Source organism: Beta vulgaris, chromosome 1 (genome assembly GCF_026745355.1).
Source record: "Beta vulgaris subsp. vulgaris cultivar EL10 chromosome 1, EL10.2, whole genome shotgun sequence".
Lineage (NCBI taxonomy): Eukaryota > Viridiplantae > Streptophyta > Magnoliopsida > Caryophyllales > Amaranthaceae > Beta > Beta vulgaris.
The window spans coordinates 12,578,772-12,605,697 of record NC_079202.1 but is presented as its reverse complement, the minus strand read 5'-3'; the positions used below and the strand labels follow the sequence as shown (position 1 = coordinate 12,605,697).

General features: G+C 35.3%; 1 protein-coding gene across 1 annotated transcript; it reads right to left on the bottom strand.

Annotated features, from left to right (window-relative positions):
- Positions 1-15,273: 15,273 nt before the first annotated feature.
- Positions 15,274-15,696, bottom strand: LOC109136283 (uncharacterized). The gene has a single exon (XM_019252232.1). It carries the CDS (start codon positions 15,694-15,696, stop codon positions 15,274-15,276), a length of 423 nt encoding a protein of 140 aa, XP_019107777.1.
- Positions 15,697-26,926: the final 11,230 nt, after the last annotated feature.

Genomic DNA, 26,926 nt, shown 5'->3' with positions numbered 1-26,926 from the left:
ATGAGCATAAGAAGTCGTTCATGACTGGTTTCACAATAAAGTAATTGGTGAATCGTCCTCAAACAACCATCATGTACCTGATATAATTAAGTGGTTGGCAGACGGTCCACGTGACAGTTTTAACTCGTATGAAGGGTATGATATCAATGGTTATACGTTTTACACTAAACGTCAGGATAAGAAATCAAAGGTGGTCAAGAATTGTGAGGTTTCAATGGTTGCATCATCTAGGAAGTATGCGAGTGCAAAGGATAAAACTCCGATTGATGCTAAACAATCATATTATGCGATTATTTAAGAAATATGGGAGCTCGATTATTATGACTTCACTATGCCTATTTTTCAATGCAAGTGGGCGGATAATAGACGTGGTTTGCAAACGGATAAGTGCGGTTTTACTCTAGTCAATATGAGTCGTCTGCGTGACACTGAAGAACCTTTTATCCTCGCATCACAAGTAAAACAAGTGTTCTATGTATTTGATCCTGTAAAAACTCAGTGCTGCATTGTTGTTAATGGTAAAAGGCGAATTTTAGGAGTAGGTGATTTTGACGACGAAGAAGAATATGATAAGTTTGAGGATATCCCCCCTTTCTCAATCCCAAATCATGATATGATGAAGTGTTTGATACTGAAAATAGTTACATGTGAATGGATCACCAAGAAGGTATAACGGTCATCGAGCAACCTATTGACCAAAATTAAAGGTAAAAAATGTTCTATATGAGTAATTTGAATTATAAATTGATGTACTTATAATAGATTTCGTTACAATAATGTGATGATGTATATTGTTTTAAATTTCGTTAACACTTTTTGTTGTTTCTATGTATATGCTACAGATATGGCTAGTGACGATTCAAGCGATCATTCATCGGAGTCCGATGCACCTTTTCACCCAGGAAAGGAAGCTGACCAGGGATAGGGCAGTGATCGTGCTGCAGATGCGTTTGATGCTTGGATGGAGAGGATGGAACTAGATGCTGATAGGAATGCTTTACTTGACATTGAGGTGACATCTGATCAGCAGCCACCCCCCTTAGGTTCACGTTTATTTGATTATTGTAAATATTGAATATGTAAAGTACTTGTTCGTTCTCTAATTTAAATTCCTTATTTGATTCTTAGATACATGTTAGACCACTGCATATTATGGTGCACAAGGGAGCGGGAAGAAGTCAAGTGGGAATCCAAAGGCATCTAGAAAGAGTAAAAGAGGTCCCACGATCAATCTCCACAATACAGGAGATATGATCTTAGATTTTGATGATTTGGAAAGACCAACATGTAAATAGTTATAATTTATCATGCTTATTACAATTTTATGTTTGGATTCCTAATTGTTTGCTTTATTAGGTCAATAGCGAGCCAAGTATGGTATTTGGATCAGTTTTCTATACGGAAGCTTAACATTAATTGGTAATGCAGACACATTTCTCCTACCTTATTTGATTTGATGTGGACAGACACTACGGTAAGACAAGTTGGAAGCAAAATAAGCCATTTTAGCCCATTTTGGGCCATTTTCCATCCAAATGAATGAATATGAATAGTTTCATGCTAGTTTAAGTTGTAAACACCTCTAGCCTATCATATATACTTAGTTTCATGTGTTTAACGGTAGTTTTGATTGGTAATAGAAAATATAGACAAGTTGGAACCACAATAAGTCATTTTAGTCCATTTTGGGCCATTTTCCTTCCAAATGAACGGATATGAATAGTTTCATGCTATTTCTAACATATCATATATACTTAGTTTCATGTGTTTAATGGTTGTTTTGATTGGTAATACAAGATATCGACAAGTTGGAACCAATATAAGAAATTTTAGCCCATTTAGGGCCATTTTCCTTCTAAATGAATTAATATGAATAGTTTCATGCTAGTTAAAGTTATAAACACCTCTAACATATCATATATACTTAGTTTCATGTGTTTAATGGTACTTTTGATTGGTAATATAAGATAGAGACAAGGTAGAACCAAAATAAGCCATTTTAGCCCATTTTGGGCTATTTTCCTTCCAAATGAATGAATATGAATAGTTTCATGCTAGTTGAAGTTGTAAACACCTATAACATATCATATATTCTTAGTTTCATGTGTTTAATGGTAGTTTTGATTGGTGATAGAAGATATAGACAAGTTGGAACCAAAATAAGCCATTTTAGTCCATTTTAGGTCATTTTCCTTCCAAATGAATGAATATGAATAGTTTCATGCTATTTTAAGTTGTAAACACCTCTAATATATCATATATACTTAGTTTCATGTGTTTAATGGTTTTTTTTAATACAAGATATAGACAAGCTGGAACCAAAATAAGTCATTTTACCCCATTTTGGGTCTTTTTCCTTCTAATTGAATGAATATGAATAGTTTCATGCTAGTTTAAGTTGTAAACACCTCTAACATATCATATATACTTAATTTCATGTGTTTAATGGTGGTTTTTATGGGTAATATAAGATATAGACAAGTTGGAACCAAAATAAGCCATTTTTGCCTATTTTGGGCCATTTTCTTTCCAAATGAATGAATATGAATAGTTTCTTGCTAGTTTAAGTTGTAAACACCTCTTATATATCATATATACTTAGTTTCATGTTTTTAATGGTAGTTTTGATTGGTAATACAAGATATAGACAGGGTAGAACCAAAATAAGTCTTTTTAGCCCATGTTGGGCCATTTTCCTTCCATATTAATGAATATTAATAGTTTCATGCTAGTTGAAGTTATAAACACCTCTAACATATCATATATACTTAGTTTCATGTGTTTAATGGTAGTTTTGATTGGTAATACAAAATATAGATAAGTTGGAACCAAAATAAGCCATTTTAGCCTATTTTCAAAAACAGAATATGTTTCACATTCCCGACGAGGTTTCATATAAGAAGCAATACTAGTCTGCTGTGGACACTAGATGGAGGGATTTTAAGAGAAAATTAGCATCTGGTTGGATTACAATGACGAGAGTTAAATCAACGAAAGTGTTCGAAGCATCAACCCAAAATTCAACAGGAAAATTAGAATGAATAAGTATCGTACGAGCCATTTCAACAACATAACAATATTTGCGTTCCGCAACACCATTCTGAGCTTGAGTATGGGGACATGACTTTTGAAAAACAATACCATTATCACAAAAATGATGAAGAAGACGTGAATTACCAAATTCCCTACCTCCATCACTTTGGAAAATTTTGATTTTGCAGTTAAATAAATTTTTCACCATCTTTTAAAACACAAGGAATTGAGAGTGAGCATCCGATTTGCGACGTAAAGGATAAATCATGAATATTGCGAGAAATCATCAAGAAAAACAACATAATATTTATAAAATTGATTCAACAAAACAAGAGCTTGCCAAAGATCACTGTGAATTTCATACAAAGGATAAGGAGAACAATGTAAACTGGTTCAAAAAGTAGTCAATGTATTTTTCCTAACTTACAACTAACACAATCATCGTGAAATTTTGAAGTACATGAGATAGACTTATTCGAACATAAATATCCTAAAACTCTAGATGAAGTATGACAAAGACGAGCATGTCAGACATCTCCACACTCCTTAGTGGCTAGCAAAGCAGGAACAGACGACTCATTGGTGACAAAGGTGGGTTGAATTGGACAGACACCTTGCTTACTAGATCCCCGAAACAGAACCTCCCCCATTGTCATGTCCTTAAGAGAAACAAATTTTTTATCAAAAATACAAAACCTCAATCATTTTCTTGACACAACTTGTACACTAATAACAAATTACTTTTCAGATTAGGTACATGACAAAAAAAGACAAAGTAAGGGGACGACTTGAAGGTTTTCATGTCAACTTTGCCAACACTTTTAATTGGGAGGGAGGTAGCATTTCTAACTACAACAGAACTTGACCTAGTGTAAGGGAGAATAACAAAAAGCTTACCATCCTGAGGAGTCATGTGAGATGCAACTCCCAAATTCGGGTACTAAACTGAGTTGTTTGCTACACCAGTAACATACATTGTAGTTAAGGCTCGAGTGACACTATCCGAGGAGATGAAGGGTCCTATTAAATTGGAACCTCTTGCAATTTAACTCATAATAGGTTTACGGGCGAACATTTTGAGTTTGGGGGATGGGTTTGCCCGCTTCGCGCTTATCCAGCGTTTAGCCTGCTAACATTTTAAAAATACGCGCAATCCATTCATGAAGCAATAGCTTAGGACACGAATCATCAAAACTAAGCAAAAACGGATAATGAAGCAAAGTGGTTGCAATATGATCATACCCAGAATCATGACCCAAACCAAAAAGAGTGAATTAAACTAAGTCTTGATTATACACATAACACTAAATTACAACAAGAGAATCATCAATAACTTTGATCTCACGTAAGTAACCATCCATAGACCGAGATTCATTCTTTTTAATGTGAGACAATCGTCCCTTCAATTCCATGGAACGTGCCATACTCGCATGCATAAAACGAGATAATAAGCGATTCTAAATATTCATAGAAGTGTGTAACTATGAACATCAACAAAAACATCACGAGATAATGTGGCAAAAATCCATGACTTAACTTGTTAAGCAATACGAAGATATTCACAAAGATGCACATTAGGAAGCTAATACCATGTTCATCTAGTACATGAGTAGAGGGAGGAATATATGCCAAACCATCAACTATACCAAGAAACTGATGCAAAAGAAGGAAGCAAGTAATTTGCGTTCTCCATAAAAGATAATCTTCAGGAGAAGAATAAGTAATGGTTACCAAATTAGTAGAGGTGATCATTTTGGCCCGGCCCGTTTTTGGGCCGGGTTTTGGGCAGAATTTTTTGGCCCGCGGGCCGGGCCCGGCCCGGCCCGGCCCGGTCATTTTTTTTTTGTTTTTGGGCGGGCTTTGGGCAAGCTAAAAACGACTTTTTAGTCTATTTTTTGGCCCGTCCCGTTTTGGCCCGCAAAAGCCCGCTAAGCCCGGCCCGAAATAGCGGGCTTTGGACACAAAAATTCGGCCCGAATTTAGGCCCGGCCCGGCCAATGGGCAAATTTTTTTGGCCGCGGCCCGGCCCGAACCCGGCTCGGCCCGGCCCATGATCACCTCTACAAATTAGTGAGATCCGAAGCAGACAATTGTGATAGATTGAAAACCGACAATGAAACACTAGTGGAAGCTAAGGAAACCACCCCCATGGAAGATGACTGCAAGAAGGGGTGATGGAACCCAAGCAAAATTGCAGGGAGTCGCACACAAGAGTGCGGTATTGATGCGGGCTCGGAATTGGTGACACACCAAACAAATACGTAGGCAGCAAAGGCTGCACAACAACCAAGGAAGGTTGGGCGGTGAGGCCCATAGACAAGGCCGAGTAAGGAAACATGGGTTGCACGGTGAAGGCCACGACCATGGCCGAAGAGGGCTACGTGGGCTGGGGGTGCAAGCCAATAGCTACAACCGAGTAAGCCACGTGAGGAGGGTTGCATTGTGGAGGAGGCAGCAACAACGGAAGATGATATGACGGAGGTGGTGTCCATTGTGGTGGAGGGAAGTTCGAAAGAAGGAAACATGGAGGAGGAGAAAAAAATTAATTTAACCTAGACTGTGATACCATGTACAAGTGTGGAGAATAATTGTGTTAACCTGCTTAATTTAACCCTGACATTCAATATATATAGGATTTACAATACAGACCTAAGACTATTCAAAGTCCTTTCTATCGTGACGTCCAAGAATGTAAATAAGCAAACATCATGTGGTAACAATTCCTCAAAAGACCCAAGGCCATAGCCACTATTTGATCATCATCATGACCACTCGGGTGGCTATCTGCCACCTGATGTAACAACCATTAAATTTAGAAACACCGGCACTTATTTTGTACCAATAATTGAAAGCTCGAGTTAAGGTCATTACTGGACCCTCCTTCCTATATTGGTTGTAGTAAGCCACAATATTTTCCCAGTAATTATTGAACGATTGATCGGTTTCCTTTACACCATAATTCGAAGTTGTTAACCAAGCATAACACAAATCTGTATCTTGTATCAGACTCCACTTGATCCTTTTTCACCTTTGCCCTTGCCTTTCATGTTATTTTTTTGAACCACTTTGATGTTGTCCTCTTCACTGATTTCATGTCGAGGAGTTTGAGGCTCACTACTCGAACCTGAAGTTTCGAAATCTTGGTGTACGCTAATACCTCCAAAGCTTTTCCTTCTTGAATTATCATGAACTGTATATGGTTCACGATGATACACAGCATAAGAGTAGTAGTTTGGCCTCATTGGATAATTAAACGACATAATATTTGGTGGCTGATAGTACCCGGGGTGGTAATAAATTTATGAGTCAAGAGGAAATGAGTGATGTTAATTATTATAATGTAGAGGAGTTGGACGAATTGGAGAAGTTTGCAGATGTGGTAGAACATTCTGGGTAGGATTTTGGATTTTTGGATTATCTAAATTGGGAAAATTTTCTAAGTAAGAGTAATATTGAGCATAATAATCTTGTGAATTGTCCATATTATAGAGTATGGAACTTTTCTAATGGAATGAAGTAAAATAATTTTTTTATAAAGAGAAAGAATTCAAAAATGGAGATAAATTTATACTCAATTTTCCTACTATATATAGACAAAATATTTCCTGTTTCAATTTATTAAAAAAAATAGCCAAAATTATCTAGTATATGAAATTACACCTTTACAAAATAATGAAACTTGAACAAACAATCCACTAGCCGTTGAACTATATATTGCAATGGCAATCTATGCATCATTTTGGGGGCCATCCCATTTATTGGTTTGAAGGAGCATTTCCACCATTTGGTTTGTGCGTGTACGTCAACCATCTCAGCATCCCTCCAACAATAGAGGTGTGTTTTTCACGCATCTTTTTGGTCTCTCTCAACAAATTCAGCATGGCCCCACTAGAAGTCCTTGGGCGAACTCGCTTAGGCTATGTTCAGTTCACCTTATTTTTGCTTATTTCAGATCTAATCAGATCAGATCAGATCAGAAAAAATAAGTTCAGATCATGCTTATATTTAAAAATCATTATATCTTTCATTACATATTAGTAAAAATTATAATAATTGAATATTAATAAAATACTCATTGAGACGAATCAAACATGACCCCACATGACTATATTTTTTCTTATATATTGAGAAAAATCTAAAAGATAAGATCTTGTAATCAGAAAAAATAAGTTCAGATCAGATCAGAAAAAATAAGTTCAGATCAGATCAGATAAGTTCAGATCAGAATATTTCAGGTGAACTAAACATAGCCTTAGTTTAACTAAATTGTTAAGCAAAGCTAATTTCAGCAAACAACTCCAATATTTCAGCTAGTTGTCCCATATATTTTTCAATTGGTAGCAAGTCCTTTATCTCAATCATTGGAGTTGCTCTTATACCTCGAAATCCACACCTAGTACTTTTTACTATCCTCTTATCCATTATGAAATTCTTTAAAGGGACTTTGCAGCTCTTTATTCCCTTACCTTTAACCATTGTTTACATACCCGTTAGGGGCGGATCTATTAAGTAACAAGGGGTAGCACATGCTACCCCTAAAAAAAAACTGGGAGGAAAAACATAAGAAACGGATATATAATATCTAGCAATGCATTACTGACTAATTCAGTTTGCTGCAGTGGTTTGAGCGCGTCCCTGAAGACTTGAAGGTCTCAGGTTCGAGTACTCTTTGACACTTTGTTTTGTTCATTCTTTTTTCCTTTCTTTTTCCCTTTTTTGTTTTTTCTTTTTTCTTTAATTTTTTCTATGCCCCTAATTTCTCATATTCCACAACTACACTTGTAAATTTTGACAATATAATACTTCATATTTATAACAAACTTTATTTTAATTATAGTTACCTTTCATTATATTACAAATACATCACACTTTCCTAATTTCGAATAAAAAGGTTCAACTTTTTATAAATCACATATTATAAAGAGAATAATTTTTTTATTTTTTTTGATAAAATACCCATATATTTTTTCATTTTCTATGCTGTATTCTAAATATTTTTTCTTTTTAAAATTGTAGCTTTGATTTTTTTTATTCTATTTTATTTCCTCTGTTAAATCAACTTTAAATTTTTAATTAGTTTCTTATTTTTAGTTTTTCAAACTTATATTATACGGGAGAGAAAATTCTTCGACTTTAAAAGGGGTACGACAGAGTAGTAGGGTACGAGTTTTTACGGGAATATAGTATTATGAACCATATAATAATATAGCGTCGTATATTTAAAAGGATTTTATGTGTAGGTTAACGTGAATTATGTTCTACTATTATTAACCGTTATTTGAATAGTAATATTATGTTACCCCTGATTGAAAATTCTGGCTCTGTCATTGATACCCGTACTGAGTTCTTAATATGCGCACCAAAGCATACTAGACATAATTGACGGATATTGAACGAATTCGTAATTTTACTTAGTAATCAACTAACCCCAACACAAATCAATCAATTTTTTTCATCCCACTATATCTTCTTCCTGTATTCGTGGCTAACTTTGACTCTATGAAGTTTAATTTGCTTTAAATATTGGGCAGGAAAGCTTCATAATAGTGGCAATGTCGGGTATGGCCGTTGTTACAGTTTTGTCAAAGAAGTCTAGTCTATTCACTTGACTTGACCAATATGCCTTTTTTTTGCCAGGCAGTGGAATGAGTAGGAGGCTTTGAAATATTTGTACTCAACTTTATTGTGATATTTTGGTCTTTGGAATGCATGAAATACATGGGAAGCTTTCTCTTTGCATTTTGCGCTGCTCGATGCACGAAGTTTCTACTTGTTTCATGATTGTGATTTGTGAGCTACCTGCTGTTCAAGCCCTTACCCACTGGTAGACCTGGACTAGTGGTGTCAGAAACAGATCTGACCGCTGGGTCAACCTGATTCTGACCTGACTTGAACCTGGTTCGACCTGTGAGGGTCAGTCTCCAGACCTGACCGAAACCTGACCTGGTATTACCCAGACCTGACCAGCACCTGACAAGTTATATCCTGACCTGTTCAGACAGACCTGCTTTCAAACCCGAACCCGACCGTAATCAACAAGATATTATTAAAATTCAATTATTTTTTCATATCTACAAAGTTATTGAAATATGTTAATTTATAATTTTGCTTACATTTAATAATTAATTAAATAAAAAATTAAATTACATTCAATTTGACTATTTGAAGGTTACACTTTCAATATCATGTATTGGTTATATTTTTATTTTCATTTATTTTTGTACAGTACTCTCTTATTTTAATTTGACATTTAAAGTAAATGACAAAAGCTGGAGAATGGTGGGAGCAATATGGCATTCAACACCTGTATGAATCAAGTGAGTAAGAAAAAAAAATTGTTCATAAATTGAAATAAATTAAAGAATATATAAACTAACTCATCAGAGAAACATGAATGAAATGAGTAATTACAAAAATAATTCAAGGAAAAATTCACAGCATTATACATTTGACAGATCTAACAAAAACAACTACAAAAAATAAAATAAAAATCGAAAATCATTCAAGAATTAAAATGAAATTAGAGATCCAAAATCCTAACTTGACCGGAGCTTCGACTTCGAAAAATCGTAGACCGGAGCTTCGACTTTGAACAATCGTAGACCGGAGCTTCGACTTTGAACAATCATAGACCGGAGCTTCAACTTCGAAAAATCGTAGCTTAACGACGGCGAAGACGAGGGTTGGTGCGAAACACAGTGACTTTAGGTTGAGACGAACAAGGTGGTTACTTCGACGAACACGATTGACGAGCGAAGATCGACGACCGACGACAACGAATGACGACGACGAGCGAGGAGCGAAGAGCGTCGATTCAGCGAGGATGATGAGAGGCCAACGAACACATTGGTTGTGGAGGATGAGAGAGGCTAGTAGATAAGAGTGAGAGATGAGAGAGAAGAGAATCGAAAAGGGGAGGAAGGGTGGTGGTGGCGGCCGAATTCCGGCAAGGATAGACAAAGGAAGGAGGAGCACAATGGAAAGACTGAACATAGAGAAATATGATTTTTTAGGTTTGGAGGAGAGATGGGAGAAAGTAATAGGGTAGGAGATGATCTAACGGTTCAGTTTGTTTTATGACATGCATCTAACGGTTAATATTCATGATCCGTGTGCTTTGTGTTATTTTCTTGTGTGCCCTTGATTGTGATGATCTAACGGTTTAGATTTTGCCCATTATATGATTTTGGATTTGTCCTTAAGAAAACAAATAATCCTACCAAATCATTATTCATAACAACTAATCTCCATGTTTCACATTCCTAAACCCCAAATCTCATACCTTATAACCCCATTTTTCAAATAATAATATAATTATTTATAGTTGTAATCTCATATCCACTAATTGATCGTATATTCGTAGTTAATTATAATACTCATTATTATTATCGTTAGTTATGCTATTAGAACATATTAAGAGTTTATACTCATTAATAATCAATTACTTATTAGTTAGAATGATTCCAATATTATTATATCGTACAAAAGTATTTAAGTCTACTGATAAAATAGTTTGTTGATAGTCACTATATACAAAGTTAAGACATATAGCTCAAGTAGATGTTTTTTGTTTCAAAATGCATTTCTTATAAAGACGATTAACTCAAATATTTTATTGTTATCTTAATTAGCCTATCAATTACCATTGACACATTCGTTTCGTATAATATGTAGTTTGAATCATTCAAGTAGATTTCTTTGTTTATGAAACGCATTACACTCGAGGACGATTATCATAATGATTCCACTTACATTGACTAATCTATACACTAATCCATATGTATTACTTTGTGTTTATACTAATGTATACTAGCTAGAAATGTAATACATTGATCTATACACTATCTATACATTGACATATAATCGAAATGCAATACATTAATCTATGTACTAATTTAGTTTAGCCTAGTGATTACTCCCTACATTGGCTTCCGTCACGTTATACTCGTATTAGCTTGTGTTGATGACGTTAATCTTCATTATCACCAATTATGATCACATTATACTCGTATTATTTTTTGGTCAATGATATGAGATTTAAGAAATGATAATACTTATGGACAAGGGAATAACCGAGTAACTAACTAAGTGTTAAATTACTATATGGTTGTGCAACTTATGAATCCGGCCTCGTTGTAATCACTTAGGCCTCGTTGTTAAATGCTAACAAGTTACTACTTGTTAACTATTTTAGTTAACTTATGGTTGTTATTGTTAACAGTTAACTTATTTTAATAAGTTATGATTAACTATTTTACTTAACTTATGGTTGTTACTTGTTACATGTTCTTATGATTAACTATTATCATTTTCATTTGATGTTTATTTGTAGTATTGTTCTCATTACCATCATAGCTATTTACAAACTTGTATATCAATCATAATGCTTATAATAATAAATCATTTATATGAAGTTTGGAATTGATCGTATACTCGTTATTATTGTCGTTGGTTATAATATATAATATTAAAACATATGAAGAGTCGTTATACTCCTTTACTCATTAGAGTCGTTTTACGCAGTTGATTATTAGAAATAAGAGTTGACTAAAAGAATACATTAAACATAACGGTAATCAATATAGTGTTTTTATTGATTTTTCGTTGTCATCCTTATATTTATCGCGTGCACACACGCGCGCGCGCGCACACACACACACACACACACACATATATATATATATATATATATATCGATCTTAATACTTTTATTAATATGATTCGTTTACAAAATACATAACAAAATCAAGATGACCCGACCAGGAGTTACCCGAAGTTGAATTGGCGTACAATAGCGAATGGACCCGATGTTTCACAATGATCGAACTAAGGTCATTCCTAATTCAACCCGAGTACATTTCACTTAACTCAACCGTACATGAAACTTAAATACGACCTTCGCAAACCCGGAAAAAAAATGTCAATGGACGATTATACCCGGGAATGGATCGACTTGTAAATGGAACGTTCAGACCTGTCCGGCACCCGGGAATCCAATGATTCAAATGTGTTCGACCCAGTTGAACAAAACCTGACCAGTCATGACCCGGGGCACTGACAATCAGAATCCTGACCTGTCCGGGTATGACCTGGTTCGCCGTGGGTATACCCAGAACCTGTTTACTAACCTGTTTTGACACCACTAACCTGGACCAACATTGTGTAGAGAATACGTAACTTGCATGTCATGCTCCATTAATATTGCTATTATAATATACAACTCTATATTTGCATTTTGATGGTCTTAGAGCATCCCCACTCATGCCCCAAAAAAACATATTATGCCTCTCTCTCATCAACTTTTTCTCTCATCTTACAAAAGTTGATCATATTTTATGACTCATTTTGATAAATGCACCTCACTCATGACTCAAAAAATAAAAAAAAAAAAAATAATCATCCTTCTATATCCTATTTTTTACTATACCACATCCCATTTTCTCTCTCCTACATCGGTATATTATTTGTACTTTTTGATATTTATAATATTAGAAATAACATTATTTTGGGTATTTATGATCCTAATTAGATACATTTAGTAATTAATTTGGATTTAAAAAAATTTGGGTATTTATTATTTTTTGTATAATGTAAAGAGAGATGTAACTCCCCGATCTCTAACCATTTTTATTAGGTTGATTAATCTGGATTATTAGCAGCGGAAGTCCTAGCCTTTGGTCGGTGCGTTACTGCCGTACGTTTCATTAGGAAAATACAAGGCAACATGCTTACATAAACATATAATAACATGGAAACTTAAACGTACTAGATTATATTAATGTAAAACAGAGTTAATGTTAATTAAACTAACTAACTGATTAAGTTACAAAAGCTATAAATGTTTGAGTTATTCTAATAACATTTTCTCACTGCTAAGCCATTGCGTCATCCCCATCGGTACCTAGAACAGAAAAAAAACAAAACGTCATGAGCCGAGGCTCAGTAACATACTACTCTAACAACGTAAATTCATCTCAACTCATTTTATTTGAAAACAGGGAGAAGAGTATCGCAAACATCATTTCATAAACATATAACTTGATATAAGAAATCCAACCATTTTGAGATATTATCCTTTATAATCTTATATCATTTTTAATGGTAACTTGGAAAGTACAACATCATGACATCATAATCATTAAACCGAAAGGCGGTCACAACAAAGGTGACACTTGCGGCGCCCATATCCGAAAGGCGGTCACAACAAAGGTGACACTTGCGATGCCCATAACGTACTGCCAAGAACCGTCTTTCACTTTCATTTATCATGTTTCGTTATTTTTATATTTATGTCATAAAACATCTCTTAAGCATCATGAAAAACCAATTTATCATCATAAACTTCATTTAGCAAAATATTTCATATCCCGCAATCCATGAACACATATCATCAAAATATTATGTAAAAGCGTCATAAAGCGTTGTTGGAAGGGGAGTGTGGGTGTTAGCAGTAGACGTTACCTCGAGTCGCGATTATTATACTTGATAGCCGGGTGAGGCTTGTAATATCCATTTTCCTTTCTAATCTATTCAAGGATTAATAAAATACGACTTATTAATATTTTATTCTAGAACTTTAAACTCTACGATCCATTTCCATCATGTGTCTATGAATTACTAGAGTGTTTATGAATTCAATAGTTATGAAACCTCATTATCACCATTTATTACTTAAACTATACTTCTTGAATTTAGTAACTTGATTACTAACTTATGTAAAAGTATTTAATTAGTAATAACCATTACTTCTAAGATTCATGGAAATTCATGTTTAATGACTTGAAGGTAAAGTGATATTTAACTCATTGTTAAACTCTAACTTGTATTAGTGATATTTCCTACTAGTAAGTGACTTGCTTAATTAACAACTTAAAAGTGATACTCATTTAATCAAGCTAAAAGTGGGATTATAATTATTGATTAAGCTTACGAACATTATACTTAAAATCCAAGTGTACTTAATTAGTACTACTTTATAATACATTACTTAAGTTATAACTATGTGAGCATTAACCAAAAACACCATTCATGTAGTTAAGGTATAGTAATAGTGACTACGTCATAATCTCTTTTAAACTATAATTAGGTTGTATTATTATTTCATGAAGTAAAATGGACTTTAAAACATTGAGTTTAATTATCTAAGCCCAAACAACTTGATTTATTAACCATACTAAGTTTCTATGTTTTAACTTGAAAGGTTAGAAATACACTTATGCATAAACAAAACAAGATAGTAATTCAAGGTAGTTTAGTCAATTAGTCCAACTTACTAAATGGGTTATGTTAATCAATCACTAAGCCCAACTAACATAACTCAAGTTTTGCAAAACTAAAATAAAAGGAGGGAAAGGTATGTAATATACCTTAACTAAGTGAACTAACAAGGAGAAGACGGGGCAGTGCAGTGGGGGTCGGAGCTCCGGCGAGCAGGTGGCGGTGCAGCAGCGAGACGGACGGCACGACGGCGTCGCGGACGTGGCTGGCGGCAGGTGCGGCACGGCAGCAGCCCAGGCGGGGCAGAGGGTGCAGTGAGGAAGAGAGGAGGGAGAAGAGGAGGAGAGTGTTCGCGTAGGCCGTGGAGGAGGAAGGGGGATGGTGGCGCGCGTCTGGTCGGCGCCAGAGAGGGGGCAGGCGAGTGGTGGTTGCCGGAAAACAGGAAGGTTGGGTGGTAGTGTTGCAAATTTTCTGATTTTTGGGTAAAGATGAATAGTAAAATGAGCATACTATTTATAGTAATTTTAGGAGCAAAACTTAATTAAAATAATGGTGGATTAATGGTGAAGTATACTTGGGGAGCAAGGAGTTAGAAGCCTTGGGGAGTAAGGTCATGGAGCTTGAGGAAGAAGATGAGTTGTGTGGATGGTGAATTTCCTTTTTTTTGGAAATTTTCTAATTCTTTTACTAATACTAAAATAGTGACTTTTCCTACTTTCTTTTAATGTATTACCAATCTAACTTAGCTTATTTTATTGAATACTTGATTTTTATTTTGTCAAATATATTAGAGAATAAGTGATTAAATAAATAAATAAATTTTAAATAATTTATTTAAGCTAATTATCAATGTTAATCAGGTTTGAATTTTCGGGATATTACATCCTCACCCCCTTAGAATAAGTTTCGTCCTCGAAACTTGCACATATGATATAAAGATTCAAACATCAAACTTGCTCAATCACATATTTGAAAATTATGCATTTCATTCACATATCAAAACAAAAGTTTACATCAAATCATCTAAGCAAATAGGTGGGGGTATCTTGCTTGCATTTGATCTTCTACTTCCCACGTGGCCTCAGACGATGAATGGTTAGCCCACAGAATTTTGACCATATGGATTGTCTTATTCCTGAGCTGCTTTTCTCTACGATCAAGAATTTCAATTGGTTTCTCTTCATAGGACATATTGTTCCTCAATTGTAAGGGCTCGTGCCTAATTACGTGGCTTGGATCCGGAATATACTTCCTCAACATCAATATATGGAAGACGTTATGCACTCGATCCAAGTTTGTGGGTAAAGCTAATCGATAAGCCACTTCATTGACTCGCTCCAGGATTTCGTACGGATCAATATACCTCAGGCTCAGCTTACCAGACTGTCCAAATCTCATGACACCTTTGCTAGGTGAAACTTTCAGAAAGACATGATCACCCACCATAAATTCTAGTGGCCTTCTTCGACGATCCACATAGCTCTTTTTCTACTTTGCGCAGTCTTGATCCTAGCTTGAATAAGTCGTACTTTTTCCGTTGTTTCTTGTATCAAGTCAGGCCCAATCATTCGTTCTTCGTCGATGTCGCTCCAACAAAGAGGTGTTCTACACCTTCTCCCATAAAGTGCTTCATATGGTGCCATCTTGATGCTAGCCTGATAGCTATTGTTATAGGAAAACTCCACCAATGGCAAGTATTTCTCCCAACTTCCATGGAAATCCAGCACACGTGCTCTTAGCATATCTTCGAGGGTCTGAATTGTTCGCTCGGTTTGACCATCGGTTGCTGGGTGAAAGGCGGTACTGAAATCGAGTTTGGTACCAAAAGCTTTCTGTAACTCCTTCCAAAATTTTGCTTGAAACCTCGAGTCTCGATCAGATACAATAGAACTTGGAACACCATGTAATCTGACTATCGTGCTCACATATAACTCTGCTAGCTTGTCTAGGCTCCAATTATTTCTGATCGCCAAGAAATGTGCCGATTTAGTCAACCTGTCCACGATAACCCAAATGCTATTCATACCTCGGGATGATGGTGGTAACCCAACAATAAAATCCATAGAAATCAATCCCATTTCCATGTTGGAACATCCAAAGGCTGCAATAATCCTGCGGTCTCTGGTGCTCTATCTTGATCCTCTGGCACGTCAAACACCTTGTCACATATTTAGCAACTTCCTGCTTCATATTACTCCACCAAAAATTCTGTTTCAGATCTTTGTATAACTTGTTCCTCCAGGATGAATGGAGAAAGGACTGTTGTGAGCTTCATCTAGTATCTTCTTCTTTAACACCTCGTTATTAGGAACACATATCTTCCTTGAAATCTCAGTGTCCCGTCTTCCTGGATCACAAATCCCGGTGATTTCCCTTTCTTCACATCACTCTTTATCTTCTCCATTTCCGAATCTCCATTCTGAGCCTCCTTTATCTCCTCCAACCATGTCGGTCGTAGCTCCAATGCATTCAAGTATGCACCTCAGTTCCTCTGAATGATTTCCACTTTCATCTTCTCTAAGTCATCGCAGATGGCTTTGGGAAAGGTTAAGGTTGTGTTTAGTAGGCTTTTCGGCTTAAGGCATCGGCTACAAGTTAGCCTTTCCAGGGTGATACTGAATGTCGAGATCATAATCTTTCAATAGCTCTAACCATCTACATTGCCTCAAGTTCAACTGTTTTTGTGTGAAGATGTATTTAAGGCTTTTATGGTCGGTAAAAATCTTGCACGGAACACCGTAATGGTAGTGTCGCCATATCTTGAGAGCAAACACTACTGCTGCTAATTTGAGATCATGAGTAGGATAATTTTGCTCGTGAGGCTTGAGCTGTCGGGAAGCATAAACTATGACTTTCTCGTTTTGCATCAGAACGCACCCCAATCCATGCTTGGAGGCATCACTGTACACTACAAATCCGTCGGTTCGGAAGGAAGTGTAAGAACAGGGCAGAGGTGAGACGTTTCTTAATTCTTGGAAGGCTGATTCACATTTATCATTCCATTCAAACTTGACAGACTTCTTCACCAATCGAGTGATGGGCAGAGCTATCTTAGAGAAGTCTTGGACGAATCTTCGATAATATCCTGCTAAGCCCATAAAACTCCGAACCTCGGGGACGTTGGTAGGTCGAGGCCACTCCATTATAGCTTTTATCTTTTCAGGATCAACAGAGACTCCATTTTCAGAAATGATGTGACCCAAGAAGGCTACTTCTTTCAACCAGAATTCACACTTCTTCAACTTCGCATACAACTGGTTTTCTCTTAACACCTCCAAAACTTTTCTCAAATGTTCTTCGTGCTCACTCAGGCTCCTTGAAAACACCAAGATGTCATCGATGAACACGACAACGAACTTGTCGAGGTAGGGCTTGAAGACACGGTTCATTAGGTCCATGAAAACAGCGGGGGCATTTGTCAACCCAAATGGCATCACCGAAAACTCATAATGACCATATCGAGTCCTGAATGCGGTCTTGAGATATCTTCGGGCTTAATGCGAAGTTGATGGTATCCGGATCTCAAATCAATCTTTGAAAAGGTAGTTGCACCTCGGAGTTGGTCAAATAGGTCATCGATGCGAGGGAGGGGTATCTATTCTTGATGGTGATTTTTTTAACTCCGATAGTCGATGCACAATCTCATTGTCCCATCTTTCTTCTTCACGAATAAGACTGGTGCTCCCCATGGTGATACACTTGGCCGAATATACCCCTTCTCGAGCAATTCGTCCAACTGCTTCTTCAATTCTTGCAATTCTGCTGGTCCCATACGGTAAGGTGCTTTTGAAATGGGAGCAGATCCTGGGATAAGATCAATGTTGAAGTCTATTTCCCTTTGCGGAGGCATGCCAGGTACCTCTTCTGGAAACACATCGGGATACTCACAGACTATTGGGATGTCTGGTAAGGAGAGTTCGGGGTGGTCACATCAACCACATGGTATAAGAATCCGTAACACCCCTTTGCTAGTAATTTGAAAGCCTTCACGGTAGAGATGGTTTCGGGCTTGGCTTTTCTTCTTTGATAGGAAACTTTACATCCATCTGGTCTTCTAAGAGAAATCTCATGATCAAGGCAGTTAATGTCGGCTTTATACTTAGACAACCAATCCATCCCCAAAATCACATCAAAGTCGGTCAGGTCAAACTGGACTAAGTCCAGAGGAATTCACACTTTTCTATGAGGATAGGACAATCCCTATATAGGATTTTACATGGAACAGATTCACCATTTGGAAGAGTGACAGACATGGATGAGAATCCAGGACATGATTTAGCTTTTAAACTTTTGGCAAGTGACGTAGATATAAATGAATGAGAAGCTCCAGAGTCAAATAAAACATAAGCTGGTATAGAGTTAACAGGAAAGGTACCGGTAATGATGATGTCATCAGCCTCAGCTTCCTCTCTTTCATCATGAACACTCTTCCAGCTTGAGGAGGTCCTCTGGGAGGGTATCTGTTGTTTGTTGCTGCTGTGTTGCCACCTAACCAGAATTCTGCATAACCCTTTGATCTCTCCACTGGGACACGGTTGGTGACATTTCCAACTCCACGATCACCAAGAGGGCAATTCTTAATACATGGCCTGGCTTACCACAACGGTAACATTGATCGCTTCCCATCGACATTCTCTTGCTATATGGCCTAGCTTATTACACTTGTTGCAACGAGGAACTTGTTTCTGACCATTGTTGTTCCCCATGTACCCCGTGTTATGCCTCTTGAAACCATTACTTGGTTGGCCTCCCAGAGAGTTCCCCTTTCTTTTCCCATTCTCATATACCTCCTTTTGCAGCTTCGTTTTTCTCTCGACATTTATAGCTCTATCATATAGCTCTTGGTATGAGCTACTCATGTGTGCTGCCAACTTTACTTGGATATCAAGGTTTAGACCTCCTTCGAAGCGGTTCATCCTCTGTCGATCAGTAGTTACCAAGTCAGGAGCGAATCGAGCCAACTCATTAAACTTTACGGCATACTCCAATACAGACATGCTCCTTTGTTTCAGATGGATAAATTCAGACTCCATTTGCAGTTGCAGGGACGGGGGATAAAACTGTCTTCTCATAGCTTCTTTCAACTTTTCCCAACCAAATCCCGGTTGATCATGCATCTCCTTTGCAGTTTTCCACCATAAATCAGCTTGTCCTTTCAGATAAAAGACTGCAAAGTTGACCTTCCACTTGTCAGGGCATTGAGTAGCATCAAACACCTTATCCATCTATTCCTCGAACTCCGTGGGGTCTGGCTTGCCGTCATAGGTTGGCGGCTTGTGAGTGGAGAACTTCTTGAACATGTTAGAGCATTCCTCTTGCTCAGTTTTCGGTCGTTGCCTGTTCCCTTGCAGAATCTCCATCATCATGAGTCCCATCAAGTTCAATTGATTCCCATTTGTTTCTCCGGAGGAATCCTTGAAAATAGGGTCGTTTCGAAGTGCGTCGAGTCTTGCTCTCATTTCCTCCAAATCGGCGTTGTTCGCTTTCCTTCGTTAGTGCGTTCGCCTTCACTTAATTCCATCCTCTAAAATATGAAACGTTTAACGTTGTTACGCTTTCATAACAACCAAAGTAACTAACCGTTATAAAATAATGTAAAACGATCCCATCCCGTTCCTAGCACTCACACTCGTATTATCATTTACATTACTATTTATCTTATTTTTATTACTTACTATCACTTTTTTATTTACAATTTATATCTTTTCTTATACTTCCTAATTAGGGTTACGTAAAACGTGAAGGTTTTACTTAGGGCTTCAGAACCGTTGCTCTGATACCACTCTGTAACGCCCCGACCTCTAAGCATTTTATTAGGTTGATTAATCTGGATTATTAGCAGCGGAAGTCCTAGATTTTGGTCGTGCGTTACTGCCGTACTTTCCATTAAGAAAATACAAGGCAACATGCTTACATAAACATAATAACATGAAACTTAAACGTACTAGATTATATTAAATAAACAGAGTTAATGTTAATTAAACTAACTAATTGCTTAAGTTACAAAAGCTATAAATGTTTGAGTTATTCTAATAACATTTCCTCACTGCTAAGCCATTTCATCATCCCCATCGGTACCTAAAACAGAAAAAAACAAAACAAAACGTCATGAGACGAGGCTCAGTAACATGCTACTCTAACAACGTAAATTCATTTCAACTCATTTTATTTGAAAACAGGGAGAAGAGAATATCGCAAACATCATTTCATAAACATATAACTTGATATAAGAAATCCAACCATTTTGAGATATTATCCTTTCTAATCTTATATCATTTTTAATGGTCACTTGCCAAGTACAACATCATAACATCATAATCATTAAACCAAAAGGCGGCCACAATAAAGGTGACACTTGCGGTGCCCATAACATATACATATCCGAAAGGCGGTCACAACAAAGGTGACACTTGCGGTGCCCATATCCGAAAGGCGGTCACAACAAAGGTGACACTTGAGGTGCCCATAACGTACTGCCAAGAACCGTCTTTCACTTTCATTTATAATGTTTCGTTATTATTATATTTATGTCATAAAACATCTCTTAAGCATCATGAAAAACCAATTTATCATCATAAACTTCATTTAGCAAAAATATTTCATATCCCGCAATCCATAAACACATATCATCAAAATATTATGTGAAAGCGTCATAAAACGTAGTTGGAAGGGGAGTGCGGGTGTTAGCACTAGACATTACCTCGAGTCGCGATTATTATACTTGATAGCCGGGTGAGGCTTGTAATATCCTTTTTCCTTTCTAATCAATTCAAGGATTAATAAAATACGACTTATTAATATTTTATTCTAGAACTTTAAACTCTACGATCCATTTCCATCACGTGTCTATGAAATACTAGAGTGTTTATGAATTTAATAGTTATGAAACCTCATTATTACCATTTATTACTTAAACTATACTTCTTGAATTTAGTAACTTGATTACTAACTTATGTAAAAGTATTTAATTAGTAATAACCATTACTTCTAAGATTCATGGAAATTCATGTTTAATGACTTGAAGGTGTGATTATAGAACTTTCATATTTTAATTAGACTTTTAATAGTAAAGTGCTATTTAACTCATTGTTAAACTCTAACTTGTATTATTGATATTTCCTACTAGTTAGTGACTTACTTAATTAACAACTTAAAAGTGATACTCTTTTAATCAAGCTAAAAGTGGGATTATAATTATTGATTAAGCTTACGAACATTATACTTAAAATCCAAGTGTACTTAGTTAGTACTACTTTATAATACATTACTTAAGTTATAACTATGTGAAAATTAACCAAAAACACCATTCATGTAGTTAAGGTGTAGTAATAGTGATTATGTCATAATCTCTTTTAAACTATATAATTAGGTTGTATTATTATTTCATGAAGTAAAATGGACTTTAAAACATTGAGTTTAATTATCTAAGCCCAAACAACTTGATTTATTAACCATACTAAGTTGCTATGTTTAAACTTGAAAGGTTAGAAATACACTTATGTATAAACAAAACAAGATAGTAATTCAAGGTAGTTTAGTCAATTAGTCCAACTTACTAAATGGGTTATGTTAATTAATCACTAAGCCCAACTAACATAACTCAAGTTTTTCAAAACAAATATAAAAGGAGGGAAAGGTATGTAATATACCTTCACTAAGTGAACTAACAAGGTGAAGACAGGGCACTACAGTGGGGGTCGGAGCTCCGGCGAGCAGGTGGCGGTGCAGCAGCGAGACAGACGGCAGGAGGGCGGCGCGGACGTGGCTGGCGGCAGGTGCGGCGTGGTAGCAGCCCAGGCGGGGCAGAGGGTGCAGCGAGGAAGAGAGGAGGGAGAAGAGGAGGAGAGTGTTCGCGTAGGTCGTGGAGGAGGAAGGGGGATGGTGGCGCGCGTCTGGTCGGCGCCAGAGAGGGGGCAGGCGGGTGGTGGTTGCCGGAAAACAGGAAGGTTGGGTGGTGGTGTTGGAAATTTTCTAATTTTTGAGTGGAGATGAATAGTAAAATCAGCATACTATTTATAGTAATTTTAGGAGCAAAACTCAATTAAAATAATGGTGGATTAATGGTGAAGTATACTTGGGGAGTAAGGAGTTCTAGAAGCCTTGGGGAGCAAGGTCATGGAGTTTGAGGAAGAAGATGAGTTGTGTGGATGGTGAATTTCCTTTTTTTTTTGAAATTTTCTAATTCTTTTACTCATACTAATATAGTGACTTTTCCTACTTTCTTTTAATGTATTACCAATCTAACTTAACTTATTTTATTGAATACTTGATTTTTATTTTTTCAAATATATTAGAGAATAAGTGATTAAATAAATAAATAAATTTTAAATAATTTATTTAAGCTAATTATCAATGTTAATCAGGTTTGAATTTTCGGGATATTACAAGAGAAAATAATTAATTTTGGAAGTGTTTCAAAATATAAAAAAATTGATGTCTATTTATAGATCTCAAAATAATATGACCTTTGGTGAAATTTTTTATTTTTTTTTATTTGTATTTTAAAAGTTATTCAAATTACAAAATCTAAATGCTAAAAATAATTGTGGGCCCTTTCCTCCTTCTTTTACATGACTTGATTCATGTTTTGGGTCATATGATGCCCAAATATGAATTGAGTCATTCTATGACCCAACTTAGAACGTGCAAAAGTCATGAAATTTGTTGGTATTGTTATGATGTGGGATTAAGGCTATGTTTAGTTCACCTGAAATTTTTTTCGATCTGAACTTATCTGATCTGAACTTATTTTTTCTGATCTGATCTTATCTTATCTTATCTTATGTTATCTTATCTTATATGATTTACAAGATCTTATCTTTTATAAAATATATTATTAATTTGTAATTCATTATTATGCAATATATTATAAGATCTTATTTATAGTATTACTATTATTATCATTTTATTTCTCTCACAACTTTTGCACAACTTCTATTAATAATAATAATTATTATTATTATCATTATAATAATAACAACAATAATTATGATCATAATAATAATAATTATTACTAAAAATAATTATATAACCCAAGTCATTAATTTATAAGAGCACTTATAAAATGTTTCACACTTTCCCTTAAAAAAATGTTTCACATTTGAGAAGTCAACAGACTCAACTCTTTTTTTTCATATAAAATAAAATAAGGTATACAAACAACTATGACTTGCGCAAGAAAGAAATGGATAGCGTTCAACTTCAAATAGCTAGAGAGATTTGAAATTCGGTAGGAAGAGGTATACCGGATCTTAATTTATAATTTGTATCTCGCACTTAGCTTATTTTGAAATGTAATCCGAACTTAGTAATTTCTTTGTCATCAATTTGGGCTATCATATTTTATATATTTCTTATTTTTGCGCCAATCTTATGCTCTTAACATGTGGCTTTTAATTTTCTATTATTTAATAACAACAAAATAAATTAAATAAGTACAACAACAACAATATAATTCTTTTGAACAAATGTACTAGTAAATAATAGTATTAATAGTAATAATGAGTTTTTTAAATATAAGCATGATCTGATATGAACTTATCTAATCTGATCTGATCTGAACTTATTTTTTCTGATATGATATGATCTCATCTGATTACTGAAATAAGCAAAAATAAGGTGAACTGACTATGACCTAAATTAAACGAATGAAGAGTATGTATTGATCAGAATTTTGTCCAATATTTACGAGGTTTGACTTTGAAGAAATCAAATGAAATCTGTATTAATGGAGGGAGGGAGGACCCCCGAAACAAAACAAGCCATTTAAGAAAATGCGAGGCCTAGCTAGCTCAGTTGAACGAGCATCTTCTCCCCTCCCGTCTTCGAGATTCAAAATTGTTTAGATGATTATATTATATATGGCCATGGAATATTTATTGATTCATAGTGGATCAAAAGACCAAATCCTTATTATATCTCTCTTTCTCTTAGTGCTTGTTTGGTTGATAGAAATTTATGTAGACAATGAAAATTTCCATGACTTTCTCACTGGGAAAGTTGTTTGATTGATTAAAAGTTGAAAAATGCAATGGAAATTCCTTGGAAAATTGAAATTCCCACAAATTATGGGAATTTAATTACCAACCATCCCTTGCTGCATCATAATTCATTAGAATTGCAAATTCATTGAGGTGCTAACGAGCCAGGACGACTCGCAAACTATTCGGATTCGCCTCGATCAAAGCTCAGCTCGAAGGGGCTCGATTCGAGTTCGAGATCGGCTCGAGACTTTAACGAGCCGAGCCTAAGCCTAATGGAGTTCGGCTCGAATGCTCGCAAACATGTTCGATAAAATTTAGATCACAATTTTATATTTTAATTTGTGATCCAACTTTACCTCTACTCCACTAGGCACTAAAGTCCCACATTAGTTAAGAAAACAAGCAACAACCTTATTTGCTTTATAAATAACTACTATTCCTTACCACAACTTAGAGTTTAATTTTGTATATACTTGGTTGGAAAACAAAAATTATATTCTATTTTCTTCACAAAGGTAATGAAGTATATTTTTAAATATTTGATTATTTAATACTTCAAATATTTGATAATTGTTTATTTAAATGCACTTAGAGTGTTATTGCTACAAGTATGAAATTTTTTTAATAAAACATGAAGTCCCACATTGAAATTTTAGTGAACTTAAGAAGAAAACCAAATCATAAAAACATATGTAAGATGAGTTTTTTTTTCTTTAACAAAACATGGAATCCCACATTGAAATTTTAGCGATGCTCAGAGGGATTCCAAGTTATAAAAGCATATGTATGATGAGTTACAGAAATCTTAGCAATGCTCGAGCCAAGCCCAAATATTTGAGGGTCATCGGCCTTCGAGCTCGAGCCGAGCTTGATTCCACCATTTTCGAGCCGAGCCGAGCCTGAGCATGTTCGGTCTCGGTTCGGCTGGTTAACACCCCTAGTGTCAACCAAACAAATTTAAACCATTTTCTAGGAATTATATAAGGAAAGTAATTTTCTAGAAAATGAAACTTACTATAGAAATTAAATTCTCATATATACCAAACGAGCACTTAGAATCGTTAGTATACTAGAAAGTGCATGATAAACTACCATCCCAATATGCCACCCTTCACCTAAATAGATGATTTGGTTTGATCATATTTGAACTTTTCACATAGCTCCAAATTAATACCATAAATCTATAACACCTGCAAAACGAATCAATTAACTATAAATATTAGTTATATATAAATGGTGTAGTACTTTGTAGCTAGGATGTAATTGTTTTTATATCTCTCAATTGTAATGCAATCATGTTTGAGTAAAATTGTGGTTGAGTCGCATATAGAACTAGTGGAAAAAAGCCTATCTGATGCGGTCAAAATTGGACTTGCTGATGCGATTTTGGTTCACATCGGATAGGCTCACAGCAGCTCACTAATATTTTCTGATGGAGTCCAAAATCGCATCAGAAAATGATAATCTGATGCGGTTTAACCAAAGAACTGCATCAGTATATAGAACTTGATGTCAAAAAAAGTTTCAGACCTGCAGTTGCAGGTCTGCACATTTAACATTCCTCAATTTTTGGCGCACTAGGTATGTAACTCATCTAGGCGCAATAATTTAACATTCCTCTCTCAATTTTTGGCGCAAAAATTTTCCCACTATATTAGTCTAAAAATATACCAAACCAACACATAAATATACAACAACAATAAATTATACAGAAACAAAAATTATACAAAATACATATAAATAAGAATTTATACATAGAAACTAAATAAATTCATAGAAATAACATTTTAATATAAATAAAGAAAATTAGCAAATACACAAAAAAAAATTAACATATATAGAGAAAATTACAAACCTAAAAATTGAGACTATACGAAAATTAAGAACTAAATCCCAAAATAATCGACAATAATGGGAGTTTATATATAAAAACGAAACGAAAATTATATTTAAAACTCATTATACGAAAATTGCAATACACTAATAATACGAAAATTGTAATATACGAAACAAAATAATTGCAATTATCTAGTAATTATATGAAATAATTGAAACAAAATGAAAATTAGATCTAAAAACTAATTATACAAAAAAATTAATTATCCAGTAACTAAGTATACGAAAATTGCAATATATACGAAAAAAACAAAAATTAGAAAACGAAAATTAGAAAACGAAGGAACTAAAAAACACTACCCAGATAAAACAAAAATTAAGAACGAACAAAAAAATCAAACGAAAATGAAGCCTAAAAAAACGAAACAAAAATGGATTCTAAAACGAAAAAATCAAACGAAAACGAAATAAAAACCTAAACCAAAACCAGGTCTAAAAACAAAATCCCAAAATAAACGAAAAAAAACACGTTAAACCAAATCCAAAAACTAAATTCCATAAAAACTCAAACTAACCAATTTCTTGTGTATCTTCGATTCTTCGTTCTTTGTTTCGCTCTTCATTTTGTTCTTTATTTTCGATCTTCATTCATCTCGTTTCTTCGCTTTCATTCATCTTCACGCCATTTTCATTCTTCGTTCTCGTTTTGTGAAGGAGGAGTAGAGAGAGGTGGGGGCGTTTATGAGAGGAGAGAGGAGGGATCTGAGTGAGAATCTGGGTAGGGTTTGATCTGTGGTTTGTGAAGATGGAGTAGAGAGGAGACAGAGAGGAGAGATTATTTGTGTTTGATTTTTTAA